Genomic DNA, 17733 nt, shown 5'->3' with positions numbered 1-17733 from the left:
TTATGGCCAGCACACCCTTGCTGTAAAGAACATACAACTGCATTAATGTGACATGAGCGATGATAACTATAATATTTATTTTAAATTTGCATACATAAATTGGATAAATGCAACAATCAAGCAAAATAGAATAACTCAGTTGCCGCCCTCCAATGGTTGGTACACTGCAACATGTGTCCTCATTTTCCCCTTCTATAATCATTAACCACATACTGATTGCTTAGATTTTTTTAAGAGGGTAACAAACAAGTGATTTACTGCACAATTTAAAAGCATAAAGGACAACCAAATACATTCAGACACTACCCTCCCCTTTCTGGCCTCCTATTCCCTGGGCACAAACTTTAATTTGACTGGCTTGATTGGCTGGAACTTCCAGTCAAACTCCAGCGGAAGCTTCAAAAACAAATAAAAGAGATGGGCATTAGGGGCATGGAAAGCAACTCTACTGACATGACTGTCCGTTTCTTACAATGGTGTCCTTGCACGTCTCCACGTTGTATTTCTGCAGTAGGCGGACCAGGACCATCTTCACGGTGAGGAGAGCGTAGCGCATCCCCACACAGTTGCGAGGGCCCAGACCAAAGGGCATGTAGGCGTAGGAGTTCACCTCTTCGCCACTGTCTTTTCTGAACCTGGAATGTCAAGCCAAGAGACGATATAGACGTTTCCAAGACATTAAAAGCAATTGTGTCGTTATTTGAGGGGATATTGCAAGTAATTACAGATCTGGAAAGCCATCATAGAGCACTTCAATTTGAGGTATGACATGATACGGTTTGTTGCGTGTTCATTTTTTTACCTTAGTGGAAAATGTTTGACTAGCAGACCTCTTTAGGATTATTATTTTGTTGTCATATAACTACAGATCTGGTAATAAGTACTATACAGATCTGTGTGGTTTACCTCTCTGGTCGGAAGTTATTGGGGTCCTTCCAATAGCGGGGGTCCTTGTGGACCACCGACACAGGAATGGTGACTAGGGTCCCCTCCGGAATGGTGAGACCGCCGACCTCGATGGTCTTTTTGCACACGCGCTCCAGTCGAGGCGCCGGCGGAATGATGCGCATTGACTCGTTAATCACGTTGTCCAGGTACTCCATACCCTGCAATGTCTCGTATGAAATTGAACCCTTGGGGGAGGTAAAGAAGACACATGATGATTCATCCATCCATGTCCTCAATTGATACATTGCAAGATATACCACAATAGCCTGTTTGGACACTTTGATATGTATCATTTTTCAAACAATGAACACATATATAGCCTTCAAAAAAGGTGGTCTTAATTAAAATGAGGGGTAGGGGTGTCAAAATCAGCGTGTTAATTTTGAGTAAATTTAAAGTTCCTTTCGCACCACAAATTTTCTTTACGCGCGATTAATGACCGCCCCTTACTTGAAAGCCTGTACTGGGGGAATTCCAGTCAAAATTTAGCAGTAATAAATTTAACATGCATATGCATATATTTTTGGAGACTGGGGTCAAGTTGTATTTTACAATGTTAAAAATGTGCAGAATTTCACAAGTTACTTCATGTTAGAGATTAGATAGCTCTTAATATGAAAAAAAAAAAATGCAACCGTCTAAGAAATGCAATATGCCATCTAGTGGCAGAAATATGACAAACACAAATCAATACCACACTCGTTTTTTACAGTAAAGTACATCTTTAAAATTTTCAATTCAATTTTATTAATTATTATGAAATTACTGTATCAATGACTAAAAGATACAACCATATTAGTTTGACATCCCCCTTCATTTATGTTAACAAGAGTATGAAAACAGAAAAAAATATTCTATTGTACATTTTGTTGTATATTAAGAATAGATATAAAATTTGAGATTAATCGTGAGTTAACTATTAAAGTCATGCGATTAACAAAGATTAAAAAATGTAATCGCCTGACACCCCTAAAATAAATATTAATACAATTAGGATTTTAAAAAATCCTTACATTACAAGAATAACACTAAAGTTGTGGGAAAAGGTTAACAGAATAATGCAGTAATATGTAAAATAATAATATAAATGTTAGTCATAAAATAAAAAAATAAAAATGTTGTAAAGATTAGAGAGATCATATAGGTGAAAATTTAAGTTGTTAATTTGCTGGAAAAAAAAGTTTAAAAATTAGGATACTAAATATTATAAAGCTATGAGAAACTAGAATAATCTTAATGTTGTGAGAATTAAGTTCAGGGTTTTTCTTGTGTACAAAATTCAGAGGCGGCCACCTCCACCTTATTTGTTCGCCACCTCCAGCCTGAGTGACTAATAATGAATGAATGCATTAACATAATAGTCATATTCTTATTGGAACTATTATTCTTGAAAGATGGAATTATTATATGTTGCCTGTAAAAAATGAAAAGGAGTCAGTTGAATTTACAGAATACATGCATGTCATGGCGAATGGTCAGGATTAGGGATGTTCGATAGCACTGTTTTCCCGACCGATACACAACTCTTGAGTAGTCACCGCTAGAATTCCCTACGAACCCCACCCATAAATGACAGATGATTTTAAAGAAAGACCTATATACCCCAATATATATTTTTTCCTTGAAATTGCATGAAGTTAATGGCAACTTTGTATTCATATAATTTCAAATTTCTTGTCCCTGGTCATAAAACGGCCGCAGAAGGGCGGCTGATAAAGGTATTGGTTACCGCCGTGAGTACTTAAAATAAGGTATTGGCACCGATACGATACCTGGTATCGGTAGTCACCCATCATAGTCAGGATGATACTACCTCTACCTCAATTTAAGCCAGGAAAAACCCAGAGTTGTAAAACTAATAATTAGAGTACTGTACATCTTTGGGAACGTTAGCATCAATTTCCTCTTGCAGGGTCCTCATGGCTTCCGGGTGGGTGACAATGTTGTACAGGATGTACGTGAGAGTGGCGGCGGTGGTCTCAAAGCCCCCAAAGATGAAAATGAACGCTTGCGACAGGATCTCCCTTTCCGTCAAACCTACAGCCAACAAGTCACGTTTGGCCATCCATGTGAACACATTCAAACCTCAAAGTCAATGTGAATTTTTGGATGAGTCGTACCTTTACTCGGCTGCTCCAGTTCGTTCTTTACGGCCGAATCTGGTATTTCGTGCTGGATCAGCACCTGCAGGAAGTCTGCGTGACTCTGTAGAAACATATTATTGATTATTTCTGAATATCTATCTGGCAAACGATATCAATGTATTGCTAGAGCCAGTGTCATTTGTTATCAGGAACGTCAAAAGTTCAGTTTTTATCATTTTGAATTATATAATTTATCAATTATAGGGTAGGGCGCAATGTCAATGGGGCCCAGTTATGTGAACCACCAAACGTACAAGGATTAAGTCATAATGTTATGATTAAAAAAAAGTTGTTTACCGTCTGCTCTGCGTGATGCTGGTCCTTAAACCTCTTAATGATGTCAAAGAAAAAGTTGGTGCTGGCTTTGGGCATAAAGTCCAAGTTCAGCAACTTGCACAGCTTGCTAACAGCGGGGAAAAGCACTGCAAGAGGAGAGCATGGGAAATATTAGATATTCATACACTGGAAAGTTCATCACGAGAATTGTGTACTCATACGTAGTAACATTATGGGCCATAATTTGAAGTTCATAATTTTCTTCAGGTGAAGAACGAGGGGGTCATCTGGCCGGTTGATGGAGTCGGTGTCCACGCTAAAGGAGGCACTGGTCACTACGTCCAAACTGTATGGTCCGAAGAATCTGCAGCACAAAGACCCATTGGTTTGGTGATCAAGTAACAATTTGACAGAAAAAAATGATGTAACATTCAGAGAATAAGCTGTAAATGCACAACAAATGTATATGTAAAGCTAAGTTGGATAGTTTGAGAAAAATGTCATATTTTGAAAAAAAACACCCGAAAACAAATACTTTTTTTTTTTTATTGCGCGGGTAGATAGTTAACTAAGATAGTTAAAAGAAAAAAGCTAGTGATAAAATGTCATTGGAAAAAGAAAAAAAACTATGTCAGGACAATCAAGTGGGTTTTTAATACACACTGTTTGATGTCCACAGATTCGTTCAGGTCCTTTTTGGCCAGACTCTCGACCAGTCGCTCCGTGGAACGAGTGACCAAGGAGAACACCTCCAAAAAAACAAACCAAAGCATCCTTGTTAATTATAGTTAAGAAAAATGTGTTGTTGTTTTTTTTACACCTTAATATCTGCAGTTTTACAGCTTTATTTTTCAAACTATAACTTTATTATTATAATTTTACTAATGCGTCATAACTTTGCCTCTCACAACAATACGTACAATCGAAGTTTTAAGAAGTTTTTTTCTTAAAACGCTATGACACAAATCATTACATTACATTTTTAATTTATATGTTGTACATATTATAAGTTTTAGTCAAGCAACTTTTGAGTTTGTTCTCATAACAATGACTAAATTCATGTAATTTTAGAATGTTTTCCTGGTATCATAATGGCTTTACTTTCATGTTACAATTTTTTGGGGTAGTACTGTGCCTTTTAGTCACGTAACATTATTAATTCTCCCCAGTAATTTTGATTACAAAGTTATTGTCTTTCTTGTAATACTGTGGAGGTATTCTTGTAGCTTCACAACTTGATTCTCTTATAACATTACACATTTTAGTCTCCTAATGCGTATTGCCCCCCCCCCCCCACGTAACTTTGTGACACAATTAATTCATAAAACAGTAAAATCTTTTTTTGTCTTAAATTTTGTGAATTTATATTCACAATATTGCAACTATCATAATTTCACACCTTTACTGCTTTATTCTATTATTTCCTTATTCTCGTAATTTTAAAGAAGAAATAACTTTATTCTTGTAAATTTACAAATGTACCTGAAACGGCACATTATTTTCACCGTGCAACTTTTTTCTTGTAATTTTACCTATTATATCATCACTTTTCATAACGATGAATATAACTCTGTTCTTTGTTGTAACATTATAAATGTATTCTCATAACTTTGATGGTATTCCATACAATGTCTTTGTGTCTCATAGCAACAATAAAATAGCAATGTAAAGTAATAATGTTCCTAAAGTAAATTCTTAACAACAATTACATAAAAAAGGCCCAAAAATTCAGTAGTAAAGTTTTGTATCCAGTACGACATCATCCGTACCTGCTTCAGTCTCCCGCTGGTGAAGCATGGTGACACAGAGCTTCGTATCCTTTTCCATTTTTCATCTTTCACGGCTGTGATAGCGTCAGCCAACGAGCCCGACACAAGGATGTCCTATGAGGGAAGTATAACACTGTCAAAATTACGCACATGCATAATTCAAACATTAACATTGCAATTAAATATCAGAAGAAGAAACAACTTAAATATTGATTTATTGATTATAGCATTAAAAAAAAACATTTTAATTTTAAAATTATTATTCCAAAACAAACAGATTTAATGCTAAACTGGCGTTTAGATGTTTTTATGCCTTGGGCCAACTCTCAAGATCTTTTTGTTTTCCTTTTTTTTTTTTGTGGTGGTGGTGTTCTTTTGTCCGAACGTGGCTCACCCTGCGGTTAGTGAACGCAGTGTAGCAATCTTTCACCATCACCGCTTTGATGATTTCAGGATCTGTCACCATCAATACCGGAGTTCTGCCTTCAAACAATCTACACGGAAAATTGGCATCATATTTCCGTCATTACAGCATCGTATATCCAATTAGTTAGTGTGATTATTTATCTAGTGGCATATATATATATGTGCTGCGTCAGAGTAGTTGTGTAACATCACTTACCTCCACACATCTCCATACTTGGTGTGACACTCCCAGTCCGCAGCAATCAAGCCCTACTTGGAATTCCGCCAGAAAGAACAGATGAAGAGATTATATATATAAAAAGCAGTAAATCGTATAATTTGCCACATTTCTTCCTCACCTTTCTAAAAATCCACATTGTGCCTGCGAAGGGAAGTGGCCTCGGTCCTGATATTCCCAACTTTTTGAAGTGTCCATAGGGCCACACACCATACCTACACTCACACACACACACACACACACACACACACACACACACACACACACACACACACACACACACACACACACGCACACACACGCACACAATAGATTTAAAAAAAACTTTTTAAAATGTTTTTTTTTTTTTTTATATATATAAATAGTAGCAGACTCACAGTAGAAGCAAAGCGAAAAACAGAACTACTAAAGTCAAAGTTGTGGTCGAAAAAAGTTCAAAGGAGAACATTGTACCCGTTGAGGAGTCCAAACCTGAATGCCAAAACAAGGAAGTGTAACGAACCACTGAACCCCTCTTGACGACACGCAGGCAGTTCCAACGATCACATGATGTCACTGAACTAAGGCAATCGTTAGTTACATAGAAATAAATTAAATCATTTGCACTTAACCACTAAACTCAATAAAATCTTTCATTTATCATAATTTTGCAGCTTTAACTTAATAACAAAAAATAGAAACGCCATATCGATGAGGTTTGAACTCTCTGACTCGCCGTAAACACTTTTGTCACTGCGCTTCACTTTTGCCGTTTTTTGGGGAAGGTCTTTAAACTGTCTTAACGTCGCCTTTCTTGTTTGTTCTCGCAACCTTTTAACTGTTTCGCTCAAAAAGAAATGAGGTTAGTTACCAACATTGGACCTATGAATCCTAGCCTGAATGTCAAAACAAGGAAGGGTACGCGAACCATTGAAACCCTCATCTGAACGCACAAGCAGGTTCAACTAATGATTTATCGGGGATTGCAGTCCATTAAAAACACACTATGCATAGATTTATTTACAGAAAATAAAACTTTGACATATTATCTGTTGTCACACTTGTGCTTATTATTGGGAGAACGACTCACGCTCAAGTTTGAGCTTTCTGCCATGCCGTAGAACAACCCGGAAGTAGATGTTCCCACTGATCTGAATATATGGCTGGATAGCCGTTAGGCCAAGACTTTTGAAGTCGTGAAGGCCGCCTTATTGCTCCCCCCAAGAAACGTACTTAGTAGAAAGAGCATTATTTATGATGTTTTAAATTTGTTAAACATAAACAGGAGGACTTAAGACCTTTTACAACTTGCCTGAAATACATTTATAAAGTATATGCTTAATATTTGCAGGAGGAAATTTCAGTATTTTGTATTTATTTATTAAAAGAATTATAACTTTAATTCAACAAAATATGCCTCTGCCGAATCTACTTTGTAATGTTGGGGTCTAAGGAACTGAGCAAAAAAAGAAACTTGTTAAAATATAGAGACCGGCACAACTATACAGTAGTCTGCTCGCGAGATGGGAGGAGCAAAATGGCCGCTCTGTGACTTCAACGTCTTGCACGGGCGTGTATGGGTTATCGGCAATCCAGTCATGTATTCAGATCAGTGTCCAACCCCTACAGTTCTACATTTGTGCTATTAGGGGTTTTAAACTGTCTCTATCTCGCCATTTCTAATTTGTTCTTGGTTGTTGAACGCATTTCGCTTACTAAGTACTTCTTAGTAAGAAGTGAGGTAAGGGGAATATATTGCTCGTTGCATGTTACAAAACAAAATCATCTTGTCTGACCTATTGTTTTGCTCGCGAGTCAGTTAGCATTCCGTGGGAGCAACAGCGTTTTATTGTGTTAATCAATTCAGTTGAATTGTGTTATGTTTCGTTTTCAATGCCCCTTGGCTCATTAAGATATATTGCAATACATATACACATGCATTTAGACAAGAGGGAACAAAGAATGACAACTTGACAAGACCGCAACGTCTCACATGAAGGACTAGGTATATTCAGCTTACGCAGCTACCAGCGTGGTTTTAAGCGCTCTTTGTAAATGGTTGTAGTGAAACAAGATAAACTTTGCTCCTGTTATGATTGTGGCTGTGATATCTTTGAAGATTACAGAACAATTGAACATTGAATGTGCAAGAATCAAGTAAAGCAACCAGTGAGTGGAACGACTGCGCATGAGTTGAGTTGTGCCCAGTGTGTATTCTGTTACAGCTGCAGACAAAATAAATATTTGATCGTTACAATTTAAACGATTGTTTGGATAGATTTAGGGCTTTAGCAATTCCGTTTTTTTTGTCCGCCCTGAGACTGGGAGGTCGTGGGTTTAATCCCCGACCGGGTCATACCAAAGACTATAAAATTGGGACCCGTTTTCCTCTCTGCTTGACACTCAGTGTTAGCGCTAGGACTGTTCTAGGTTGTTCCACTGCACTTAAAACGTGTGTGCGTGCGCCATCAGGGAAGCGAGCGGCCACCATGTTCCTCACCCTGGCTCTGCTGCGTAAAGGCATCCCGGGCAAACAGTGGATCGGCAAGTACCGGCGTCCGCGGCCCGTCACGTGGCAGATGAAGCGCAACATGCTGAAGCATCTGGAGCGCGAGGCTGAGAACGAGTACTGGATCAGCCGATCCTACATGACGGTGGAGCAGGAGGCAGGACACGCCGCAGAGCGCCGGGCGATAAACTGGCTGAACATCAAGGAGACCAAGTTCAATAATTTCCCCAAGCACAAGACCGTCACAGATCATCTCGCTCACCTCGGCATCTCCAAGAACTGGTCACCGTAACGCTTTGGTTTGGACACGGAAAGACATTTCAATATGTCGTTGTGGTGGAAAGCTGAACTGAAAATATTGTCTGTTTGAGCCATTAAAACAGAGAAAAGCATAGATGTGGCTCAATATTTCTAACTTGTTGTTAGGAATGTATGTACACCAGATATATATTATTGTCATTTATATATAAAAATCATTTGGGAAAGCTGCAACTGGATTTGTGAGTTCTTTTTTTTAAGTTGCCCATCTTTCTGGCTTCTTTTATATACCAGTGGAGCTAATTTACATAATACCGTCCACACACTTTCTCCACTAATGACTATGCTGCTGCATCATTCACTGTAAAATTAACCAAGAAAACCACATTAACTTCTCAGATAAAAAAAGAAAAAAGGAGTAGTTGCAAACGGAAGGAAAAAGCCCAGAAAACAGGGATACATCCATCCATCTGTTTTCTTAACCGCTTATTCCGCAGGTTAAGTTAAAAAACTTGAGCTAATAGGGATACTTCTCAATTTACAATAATTATTATTTGGGCTATTACAGTTGTTTTCAGGGGTTCCCGATTGTGTACAAATGTAGTTGATGTGGTTTTCTTGCCATCATTTTGGAATCTTCCCTTTGGGGTGGGTGCCATTATTCACGGTCGGACTCTGTCCCCGTGTTCCATCAATAACGGGGCTTTACTGTATTGCAATTCTTAATCTTTTGGGTTCCACCTAAGTGGGAGCTTATTTATGTTTTTAAATTTAGTTTTTTAGTAAGTTTGGGCCTAGACATCATCATGGAGATACGTCGCCAGGTGTTTGTTGCCATTCTAAAAGTCTTGATGGTTGTATTTCAAACCTCCTGTTATGGTGGGAAAATATCTTATCCTGTCCAAATAGTTCTAGGCATAACTATAGAAATTATATAACTGAATGTGCTATGTGGGAACAGCATACTCTGACTACCACTTCGAGGTAGATGTGTGAACATCTTCAGACTAAAGTTTGTTTCTTGAATTATTAACAACTGTTGTTCTGCTTCCTGTCCAGCACATTTCCAAACATTTTCTCGCTGGAAGGGCTTCATTTTTAATGAGTTTATCACCTTTTTGGTGCACTGAGCCTTGCTGGTTTCCATAGCAACCACCACAGTCCACTCTTCACACCTTAATATAGTCTGAGGGCCATACTAAAATGTATGAAATTATATGAAGATAAAGCTTTTTTTTGGGGGGGGGGGGGGGTATTTTTTAAATCCAAAATACTTTCAACTGCAGATTATTCTTAAAACATTTGTAAAATCCCACATTATGATGACCACTTTTATGATGCGTATATCTTTATACAATAGTACACTGGTAAGTCTTTTTTTCACTATTATCTACTCTACATGGCTGTAGTGTTAAATGGCTTTAACATAGACACGCTGATGAAAATATTAAGTACATTTATACTTTTTGTACATTAAGATACAAGCTTAATCCATTCCAGCCGCTCCAATAAACCTACCAATTTGTTTTTGTGACGTGTTTTTAATAATGAAAATAACACCCATATTTTACTTTTTAAAACATACAGGAATACCGCAATTCAACAGAATGTAAAGAATTAAACAGTTTGTGCGTCATAACTACTGATTTATTGTGGTTCCTTCGGATGTGTGCTTCTTGGCCATCGAGGGCAGTATAATACATTCATGTAGACAATCGAAGAAGAGTCATAACATCGGTAATGTACTTTTTGCAAAGGCAAAATTTAATAAATGTATTTTTAAAAACTTTTCGCAGAGGCTGAAAAATGCTGTGTGATTGAGTATTGTTATATTATCTGTCGCACATTTGATGTTTTAAAGGCGTTGTAACATGGACGCGTCATTAGCCCGTTTGTTTCCCATTAAGAAGAAGAAAGTTAGCATTAAGCTAGCTGACTTATGTGGTTGTACATCTTCCAAACTACTACTGTTGTGAAGTTGAGTTCACTTCCACCTATCGAGTTTTTGCTCGCAAGTTAAAGCAAAAGCTCGGCCAAACAAAGGCTCGTATCTCGAGGCGCCACTGTACTTTTACTACCTAATGAAAATTCGCCCTAGAAAGCTCACTCAAGAGTGTGTGTGCCCATTCATCCTGCAGGTGTCACTGTGGCACCTCATCCTCTTCCATGAGACGAGGGAGGGATGATGATGAGAAGGAGGAGGTGGAGGAAGCCCCCTCACAGTCGGGGAGGCCCCACCCCTCCCCGCATCCAAGTCAGCATCTCACGCGTTCTCCTCCCTCCTCCTCTTCTTGGATGATGATGATGATGAGGAGCCGCCGCACCAGCGGGCTGAGGAGCCAGCAGCCGCCGCAAAAGCAGCACACACTCACCCGCACCGCGGCACCATGACGCGGGAGCACTGCGCGGCGCCTCGCCCGGAGGAGGCTGAGTGAAGCGGCAGGATGGCGGGGGGCCGCCGAGGACTTGTGGCCCCTCAGAATACTTTTTTGGAGAATATTGTCAGGCGCTCCAACGGTAAGACCAGCTTTCCCTCTCCCTCCGTGTGTGTATTTGTGCGCACATGTGTGTGTGTGTGTACGTGCGTGTGTGTGTTCTGACTGTATTGATCCATTGAGTCCCAACTGATCCACTGCCATTGACTAATTAGGGACTCATTTTTGAGGGGGTTTGATGAGTAAAGTTACAATTTAAATGATGCTGCAAATTGGGAACAACCCCCCCAAAAAACAACCACCACACCCTGCCATTATGTATCATATCAAAACCACTTATTTCACACATACGTATATAGAGAGAGAGATAGATAGATAGATAGATAGATAGATAGATAGATAGATAGATAGATAGATAGATAGATAGATAGATAGATAGATAGATAGATAGATAGATAGATAGATAGATAGATGGATAATTAAATCGAGAGAGGGGAAGTTAATGAAATTAAATTGCCATAGGAGCAAAATTGTTATACTTATATTTCTAATTTACGACAAAACATTAAAATAAATTTAAATTTAAACATGTTTAGATGTTTTATGGCAAGTACATATAACATATAGTCTAATGATGCTGCAGTATTTTGTACAATTTGTGCAAAGTGGTAAATGCGACATAATTGATTTCAGTTAACGTGCGTAATAACCAATCAATCAACTGCAGCCTCTCTAAATTGTGATGACATAAAAACCTCCCGCAGGATTGATTTGGACAGAAAAAAATTGATGGACCAGAGAAAGAAGAATATCGCCTCTTGCAAAATTTAATTAGAGCAACTTTTATATGAGAAGCTCTTGGAATTCTCTCAGTAAGAGAGACTGTTCCTTTACTCTCTCCTATTAAAGCAATGCATTTTTAATTTCCTGCATAATCACACAAGAGCAACACAAGTCTCTGGTGTCTCTTATATGGCCAGTAATGTATACATGCTGCACGCCGTTAAACCATATGTGCATAAAAGTGCTAATCACTGAATTCTGAGGAAGTCTGTGGTAGTTGTTAAAACCGGGGTCAGGCTGAGGGGGGCCCACGTATACCACACTGTTAAAAAGGTTGAAAAAATTGATTAGATCAGGGAGGAAAAATGACTCAACAGGATAATCGGTCAGAATAATCATCTACAGACTTCTGACAATCGGGCCTTTCTTGACTTGAGCGAAGTTGAGGTAAAATGCGCAAATTAGGCCTGATTATCGGTTATGTGCGTACCCAACTTTAAATATTGAACAGGCGAAATCGTCCCAAATCACTGGATAATTGGTAGGAGAAATATAGCAACATCTGATAATCTGACCTTCTCTTACTTTGATGCTCAAATTTGTCCTAATCGGTATTTGTGTACTCTGCCTGCGTGTGGAGCCGTGAAATGGGGGATTGCCAAAATTCACAAAAAGAGGATGGAAATCCACCCCTTCAAGACAAAAGCCAATGCGACCTTGGGCGGTCCGCGGATTAGCCAACGCTAAATCTGGATCTAACGAGAGCCAAGAATGCTAATCTGAAAAGAGCGCTAGCTGCTTGGGCGGATGGATGTTACAAAGTCTCTCACTCGTTCATCGTTTGAATTTATGTTGTTGTCTTTTGTAACATTCCATATTCATGACCCATTTTGTTTCTTCTTCAATCTTGGACTATAAGTGAACTTGAATTCCTTTGTTCCTTTAACTTAAAATAGGGCCTGCAATATAGTTTAAAACATGTGTCTATAGTTATTACCAAATTTAGTCCAATTGTTAACAAGCTAGTTGTAGTTCCTACCACCTTGTTGTATTCCACACATTTTATTGAATAACGTTGCTATCAATCACTCCATATTTAAAAACAACATGGCATTGCCGTGTTAGTCATCTGAGAATTTTAGTTTATAAATATTGCTTTTTGTTTTTCTAAATGTTGGTCTAATGTGTAATTTACCATGTTAACCAGCTAGCCACATCTCATCACGTCTCTTTGGCTCATACAAATCAATATTTTATTAAACTTTATATAAACTTGTCCCAGCCCAAATTGGTGAGTTTATACTCCAGTTTATTCACAAAAAACATCTGAACAGTTTTAGCTTACAGTATTAATATTTGCTTTTGTTTAAAAATCAGATACCAGATTTAACATTCCGGCCAGTTAGCTGTGGTTCATGACACAATCTTATGAAAAACAATAAATCCAATTTAATTCAATTAATTATCCATCCATTTTCAACACAGCATATCCATTTCAGGCTTTTAATTTCTTTAAATTCCAAGTAAGTTATTTAAGCTAATTATCGATAGGCAGGCATTTCTTTTTTTCCACACTAGCTAGCGACTGAATGTTAATAATTACCTTTTACCACCTACTGTAGCTGCGGCTCTCAACCCACCCTGTAATGTTGCAAATCAAGATTTTACTTGATAAAATTAAAATATTTATATATTTACTTAAGTAGGCCATTTTTGAGCTGTGGGCTTTGTTGTTCTTTTCTTCCGGCAAGCAAGCTAACACTGTCAATTCTGGATGTCAGCTGGATACTATGTTAGCCACAAGTGGGACATATTTGAGGTGATTAATGGCTCAATTTGTTGTAAATTGATTTCACAGTCATTCATTCTATATACAGAAAGAAATATTTTTTTCCACACTGGTCTACAGTATATCTCACAAATCAACATTTTATTAAATTAAATTGATTTGAACATATTATGGTTGTACAGAAGGTGCAGAAAGTCATCTCTTTCCATCTCTCCATTTTTTTGTTGTTGTGAATGTTGGGTTTAAGACATGAACATTTCTTAGCATCAGTTGGATGTTATGCTAAGGAGTTAGCCACAACATAACATAAAACAACTTGTTTTGGGATGAATTTAAATTGGGCTAGTTCTTTCTAGTCCTATAAATAGTTAGTTAGTAAAATAGTTTTTTGTTGATCACAATTTGAGCACAATTGTCAGTCCACCATTTTTTCTTTTTGGCTTGTTTGTTGGCACATTGCATCCTTTCCTTTTTATTTTTGTCACACATTCAACCTGATGTTTGTCATATGAATCTGTTAACTCTTGTTTTTCTTTTCACAAATTTCAGTTTGGACACTGTCACATAGACAGACAGGTACAACAATCTAAACTAGCTTCTTATGTTTTGTTGATACTAGCTACCTTACTTTACCCCTGCCACCCCTCCTTCTCATTGCAGTGTATCATTAAAATGTTCTATACCAAATGTTGTTAATTTACAAAGTGCTCACTAACTACTGAGCCGTAGTCATAATTGCAAATAAGAGTAAGAGATTTGGATTTCTCAAAAGTAACATCCATCTGATCATTGTAAAATAACACGTTGGCATGGAACATCTTGTGCATTCTATTGTGTTGTCATGAATTTAGTTGGACATGATTAAAGAAATGTGTATTTGTGTGTGTGAGAGTGTGTGTGTATGTATTTGTATTCATATGTGGTATGAAATTTAAATTTTCCTTCCCTGTCCCTGCCCCAGTGATTACACTGGGGCAGGGACAGGGAAAATAAAAATCAGTGTATGTACACAAATTATTGTGTACATACACGGATTTTAATTTTTTGTAATTTGATGTAACAAGTGTATATTATTATTATTATTATTATTATTATTATTATTATTATTATTATTATTATTATTATTATTATTATTATTATTATTATTATTTTTACATTTTATTAGCTCAAAGTAGGACTGGGCAATAAATCAAATTAATTGGATACATCGTCATTTAAAAAATCGGACTGTTTCTAAATTGTGAAATCAAATTTTGTCTTGGATTATTAAAGGCGGTTGTTCTTAAATTGTGTTACATTCAAATGTTTTTGTGGCAGAATGATGGATGCATGCTTTACAAGACATGTTTACTATAGCTGCGAACTACTTAATTGTGGCATTTAAAACCCCTGGGCGTTATTTTATTTTGAAATGGCTTGGTCAGAACCAACAAAAAGCCAAAAAATGGTCAAATAATGCCCAGGGGTTAAGAAAAAACTATCAATTATAAGATTATGTCAAAACTAATTTAGAATCAGTATATATTATTGTTGTCTGAACATTTTGCGCAGGAATTATTTTTTGAATAAATGAAACCTTTAAATAAATGTTTGTTGGGCTTATTAGATTTAAATCGATTAAAATCGTAATCTTCCTGAATGTCAGTAAAAATCGAGATTCTATTTTTTGGCCATATCGCCCCGCCCTAGCTCAGAGTGACATTTTTTGGTAACAAAATTAGTATAGTATTTAGAATAGCTTCCTAGTGACTTTAGTGCTTATCCTGCCAAGTGTTTTATTTATAAAACAATTTTTTTTAATAGGGACTTGAATCACATGGCAACTTGTTAAATGAAAACATTTAGAATTTTAAACAATGTTTATTCAAAAAAAAAAAATCAACAATATAAAAAAAAAAAAATCTATTAATAAACTAAACTATTGAAAAAAAAAAAAAACGTTTCAAGAGGAAACTTATAGCACATTTACATGCCTTTGTCCTTTTTTAGCCACTAATTTCAACGCCAATAATCATTAAATGACCATTTAGAGGCAGGAGTAAGTGTCAACACTAGAAAGTTGGAACACTACGAGATTCTCAATGATGACAGAGTTATTTATTTGTTTAATCTCTAATATTCGAAGATCACGCAGTACTGGCAAACAGACCGTTAAACAAGTAGCATAGTGGCACTGATTGTCTCGGGCTATTAGCATATTGACTATGAGTAAGTGTAGCTCCGAGGTGCTGCTCACCTTTTTAATATGCAAAATAGGCCACATTAAAACCCGCTGCCTTTTTTTTATGACCTTTAAAACTAATGACAGCAATTATTGATATTTGCAGACAAATGAGCGATTGTGACGATTATCCACAGTGATCCTTTTCCATTTAGCCATGAAAAAAACTCACACAAGCCTCTCTTAAAATGAACTCCACTGAGGCATTTGTGTCACTGAGTGTGTGCATGCAGTTTTTTCGGTCGTACCTCCACGCGTGTAATGAAGCATCATGGACCCTAATGAACATTGATCAAGTGCGTTGGGAGCTCTGAAAGCAAAGGTTACAAATCTGTCCTTGGAATATTAATAACTATAGACAAGATAAAGAACACTAAGCAGAAAAACACACAAAAACACAATAAAAACTACAAAAACAGTTTTAGAAGAATAGTAGAAATAGGCATAATAATCGACTGCATACATAGAATAAGAATTCAGTCCATTCATGGCGCAATTAAGTTGCCTCAGTTCTTCACATTAGTAAGATAAATTACTCTTAGAGATACCAAATACGGAGCACAACTGAATTATTCCGATCGGTACAATGACTGGTATTGAAAATAGAGTTTAAAAGACTCTGAGAGAGAAAATATTTTCCCAATTATCAAAATGGCGTTCACTACATGATTGCAACCACCAGACACACTGTTGGGTAAGTTATTGTCAAAAGAAGCCTAACATGCTACATGCAATATGGGAAGTCCAGCAAGTTAGCTTAGAGTTAGCTACAAATGGTATTGCCATTTATTCCTGCAGATGGTAAACACAGTATTGACAATAATTAGAGGAGAACATTCAAAGAAAGCATCAATTGATTGTCAGTTTTCCCGATAATCGATCAGATTTCACGTTTATACCTAGTTAAAAAGGAAAAATTGTAAAAAAAAAAAAAAAAGTGAACCGCAATATAGCGAGGAAACAATGTACTCCTATATTCCTGCAAACAAACAAATGAAAATTTAATCTTTTCCTTGGTGGAAGTAAAAGGCTGTATCCATAATGTTACACTGAACTGCTGCTTAACATCCTTTTGGCCTTTTTTGTTTGTGTCCTTTCATGTCTTCCAGTAACTTTCCCTTATAATTTCCCCCAATATTTGCTTTTGATTCTGAATCCAGGCAAATATTCCCAACCTTCCTCAGTTGCTCTGATTGTTGAGTAGATGCTGGCGTTAACCCCTCAAGCGTTTGCTTCTTTGTGCTTTCTGTGTTTTTGTCCCTCTGGGCCAAACAGACACCAACTTTGTGCTGGGCAACGCGCAAATTGTGGACTGGCCCATCGTCTACAGCAACGACGGATTCTGCAAACTGTCGGGGTACCACAGGGCGGAGGTCATGCAGAAGAGCAGCACCTGCAGGTAGGGCACAGCCATTGGTTGGTCTATTTGACAATCATTATACTCAGTCACTGTGGTGCCAGTCAGTACAGTACAGTGGATATAAAAAGTTTAAACACCCCAAATGAAAAGGCAGGTTTTTATGTTATAAAAATATATTAGCCCAAGATTTTTTTTTCACAAAAATCAACACACTCAAAATTGTAACATTATCGTGGTATTACATTTGACCTGCTTATCATTCCAAATCTCCACAAAAAACATTAGGCCTACTCATGTTGTAGTATAGGGCAGTAGAAGACCTGGTAAAAGCACAACTCAAAACCATATATAGAGAGTTTGGACAACTTGGTTTCAGCACGGTAACAACATGGCGTCCATATGTCATGTGACCAGCAGTTGACCAATCACAGAGTATGACAGCATACTAAGCTGTGATTGGTCAACTGCTGGTCACATGACATATGGACACCTGATAAACATTTGATATATTGTAGGTTTTACAGGGAAAAATGGGAGTAAATGGTGAAATAATATTACAAATATATATAAAATATAAAATAAATTAAATAATTCACAAATATAAAAAAAAGGGGAATCA

General features: G+C 37.2%; 3 protein-coding genes across 7 annotated transcripts in view; 2 read left to right on the top strand and 1 right to left on the bottom strand.

Moving 5' to 3' along the window:
* Positions 1-48: 48 nt before the first annotated feature.
* On the bottom strand, positions 49-6616 carry LOC144061232 (cytochrome P450 3A30-like). Of its 2 annotated transcripts, XM_077581472.1 has the most exons (13): positions 6158-6616; positions 5902-5995; positions 5760-5812; positions 5532-5631; positions 5138-5251; positions 4032-4117; positions 3590-3732; positions 3390-3514; positions 3069-3153; positions 2825-2985; positions 907-1133; positions 473-635; positions 49-396 (listed from the first exon to the last, which is right to left on the bottom strand). In XM_077581472.1, exons 1-13 carry the CDS (start codon positions 6226-6228, stop codon positions 325-327), a joined length of 1494 nt encoding a protein of 497 aa, XP_077437598.1. In that variant the 5' UTR covers positions 6229-6616; the 3' UTR covers positions 49-324. The 2 variants fall into 2 exon arrangements, with proteins under 2 accessions (XP_077437598.1, XP_077437600.1); XM_077581474.1 differs by lacking the exon at positions 6158-6616 and having other exon boundaries at positions 5760-5815; positions 5902-5977.
* A 711-nt stretch (positions 6617-7327) lies between these two features.
* On the top strand, positions 7328-8760 carry mrpl57 (mitochondrial ribosomal protein L57). Its single transcript, XM_077581476.1, has 2 exons — positions 7328-7500; positions 8232-8760. The coding sequence occupies exon 2, from the start codon at positions 8249-8251 to the stop codon at positions 8558-8560; it is 312 nt and encodes a 103-aa protein (XP_077437602.1). The 5' UTR covers positions 7328-7500; positions 8232-8248; the 3' UTR covers positions 8561-8760.
* Positions 8761-10785: 2025 nt separating this feature from the next.
* The window catches only part of kcnh1a (potassium voltage-gated channel, subfamily H (eag-related), member 1a), a 39251-nt gene continuing 32303 nt past the window's right edge, over positions 10786-17733 (top strand). For 2 of the 4 annotated variants that reach the window (XM_077582453.1, XM_077582452.1), the window contains exons 1-3: positions 10786-11043; positions 14083-14109; positions 17030-17153. In XM_077582453.1, the coding sequence (XP_077438579.1) occupies positions 10971-11043; positions 14083-14109; positions 17030-17153 (224 nt within the window). In that variant the 5' untranslated portion in view covers positions 10786-10970. The remainder of the gene's footprint in view (positions 11044-14082; positions 14110-17029; positions 17154-17733) is intronic. The other 2 variants (XM_077582455.1, XM_077582454.1) reach the window with 1 other exon arrangement.

This window comes from Vanacampus margaritifer, chromosome 12, assembly GCF_051991255.1.
Source record: "Vanacampus margaritifer isolate UIUO_Vmar chromosome 12, RoL_Vmar_1.0, whole genome shotgun sequence".
Lineage (NCBI taxonomy): Eukaryota > Metazoa > Chordata > Actinopteri > Syngnathiformes > Syngnathidae > Vanacampus > Vanacampus margaritifer.
Note: the sequence above shows the minus strand (reverse complement) of the source record. Positions and strands in the feature narration are given on the sequence as shown.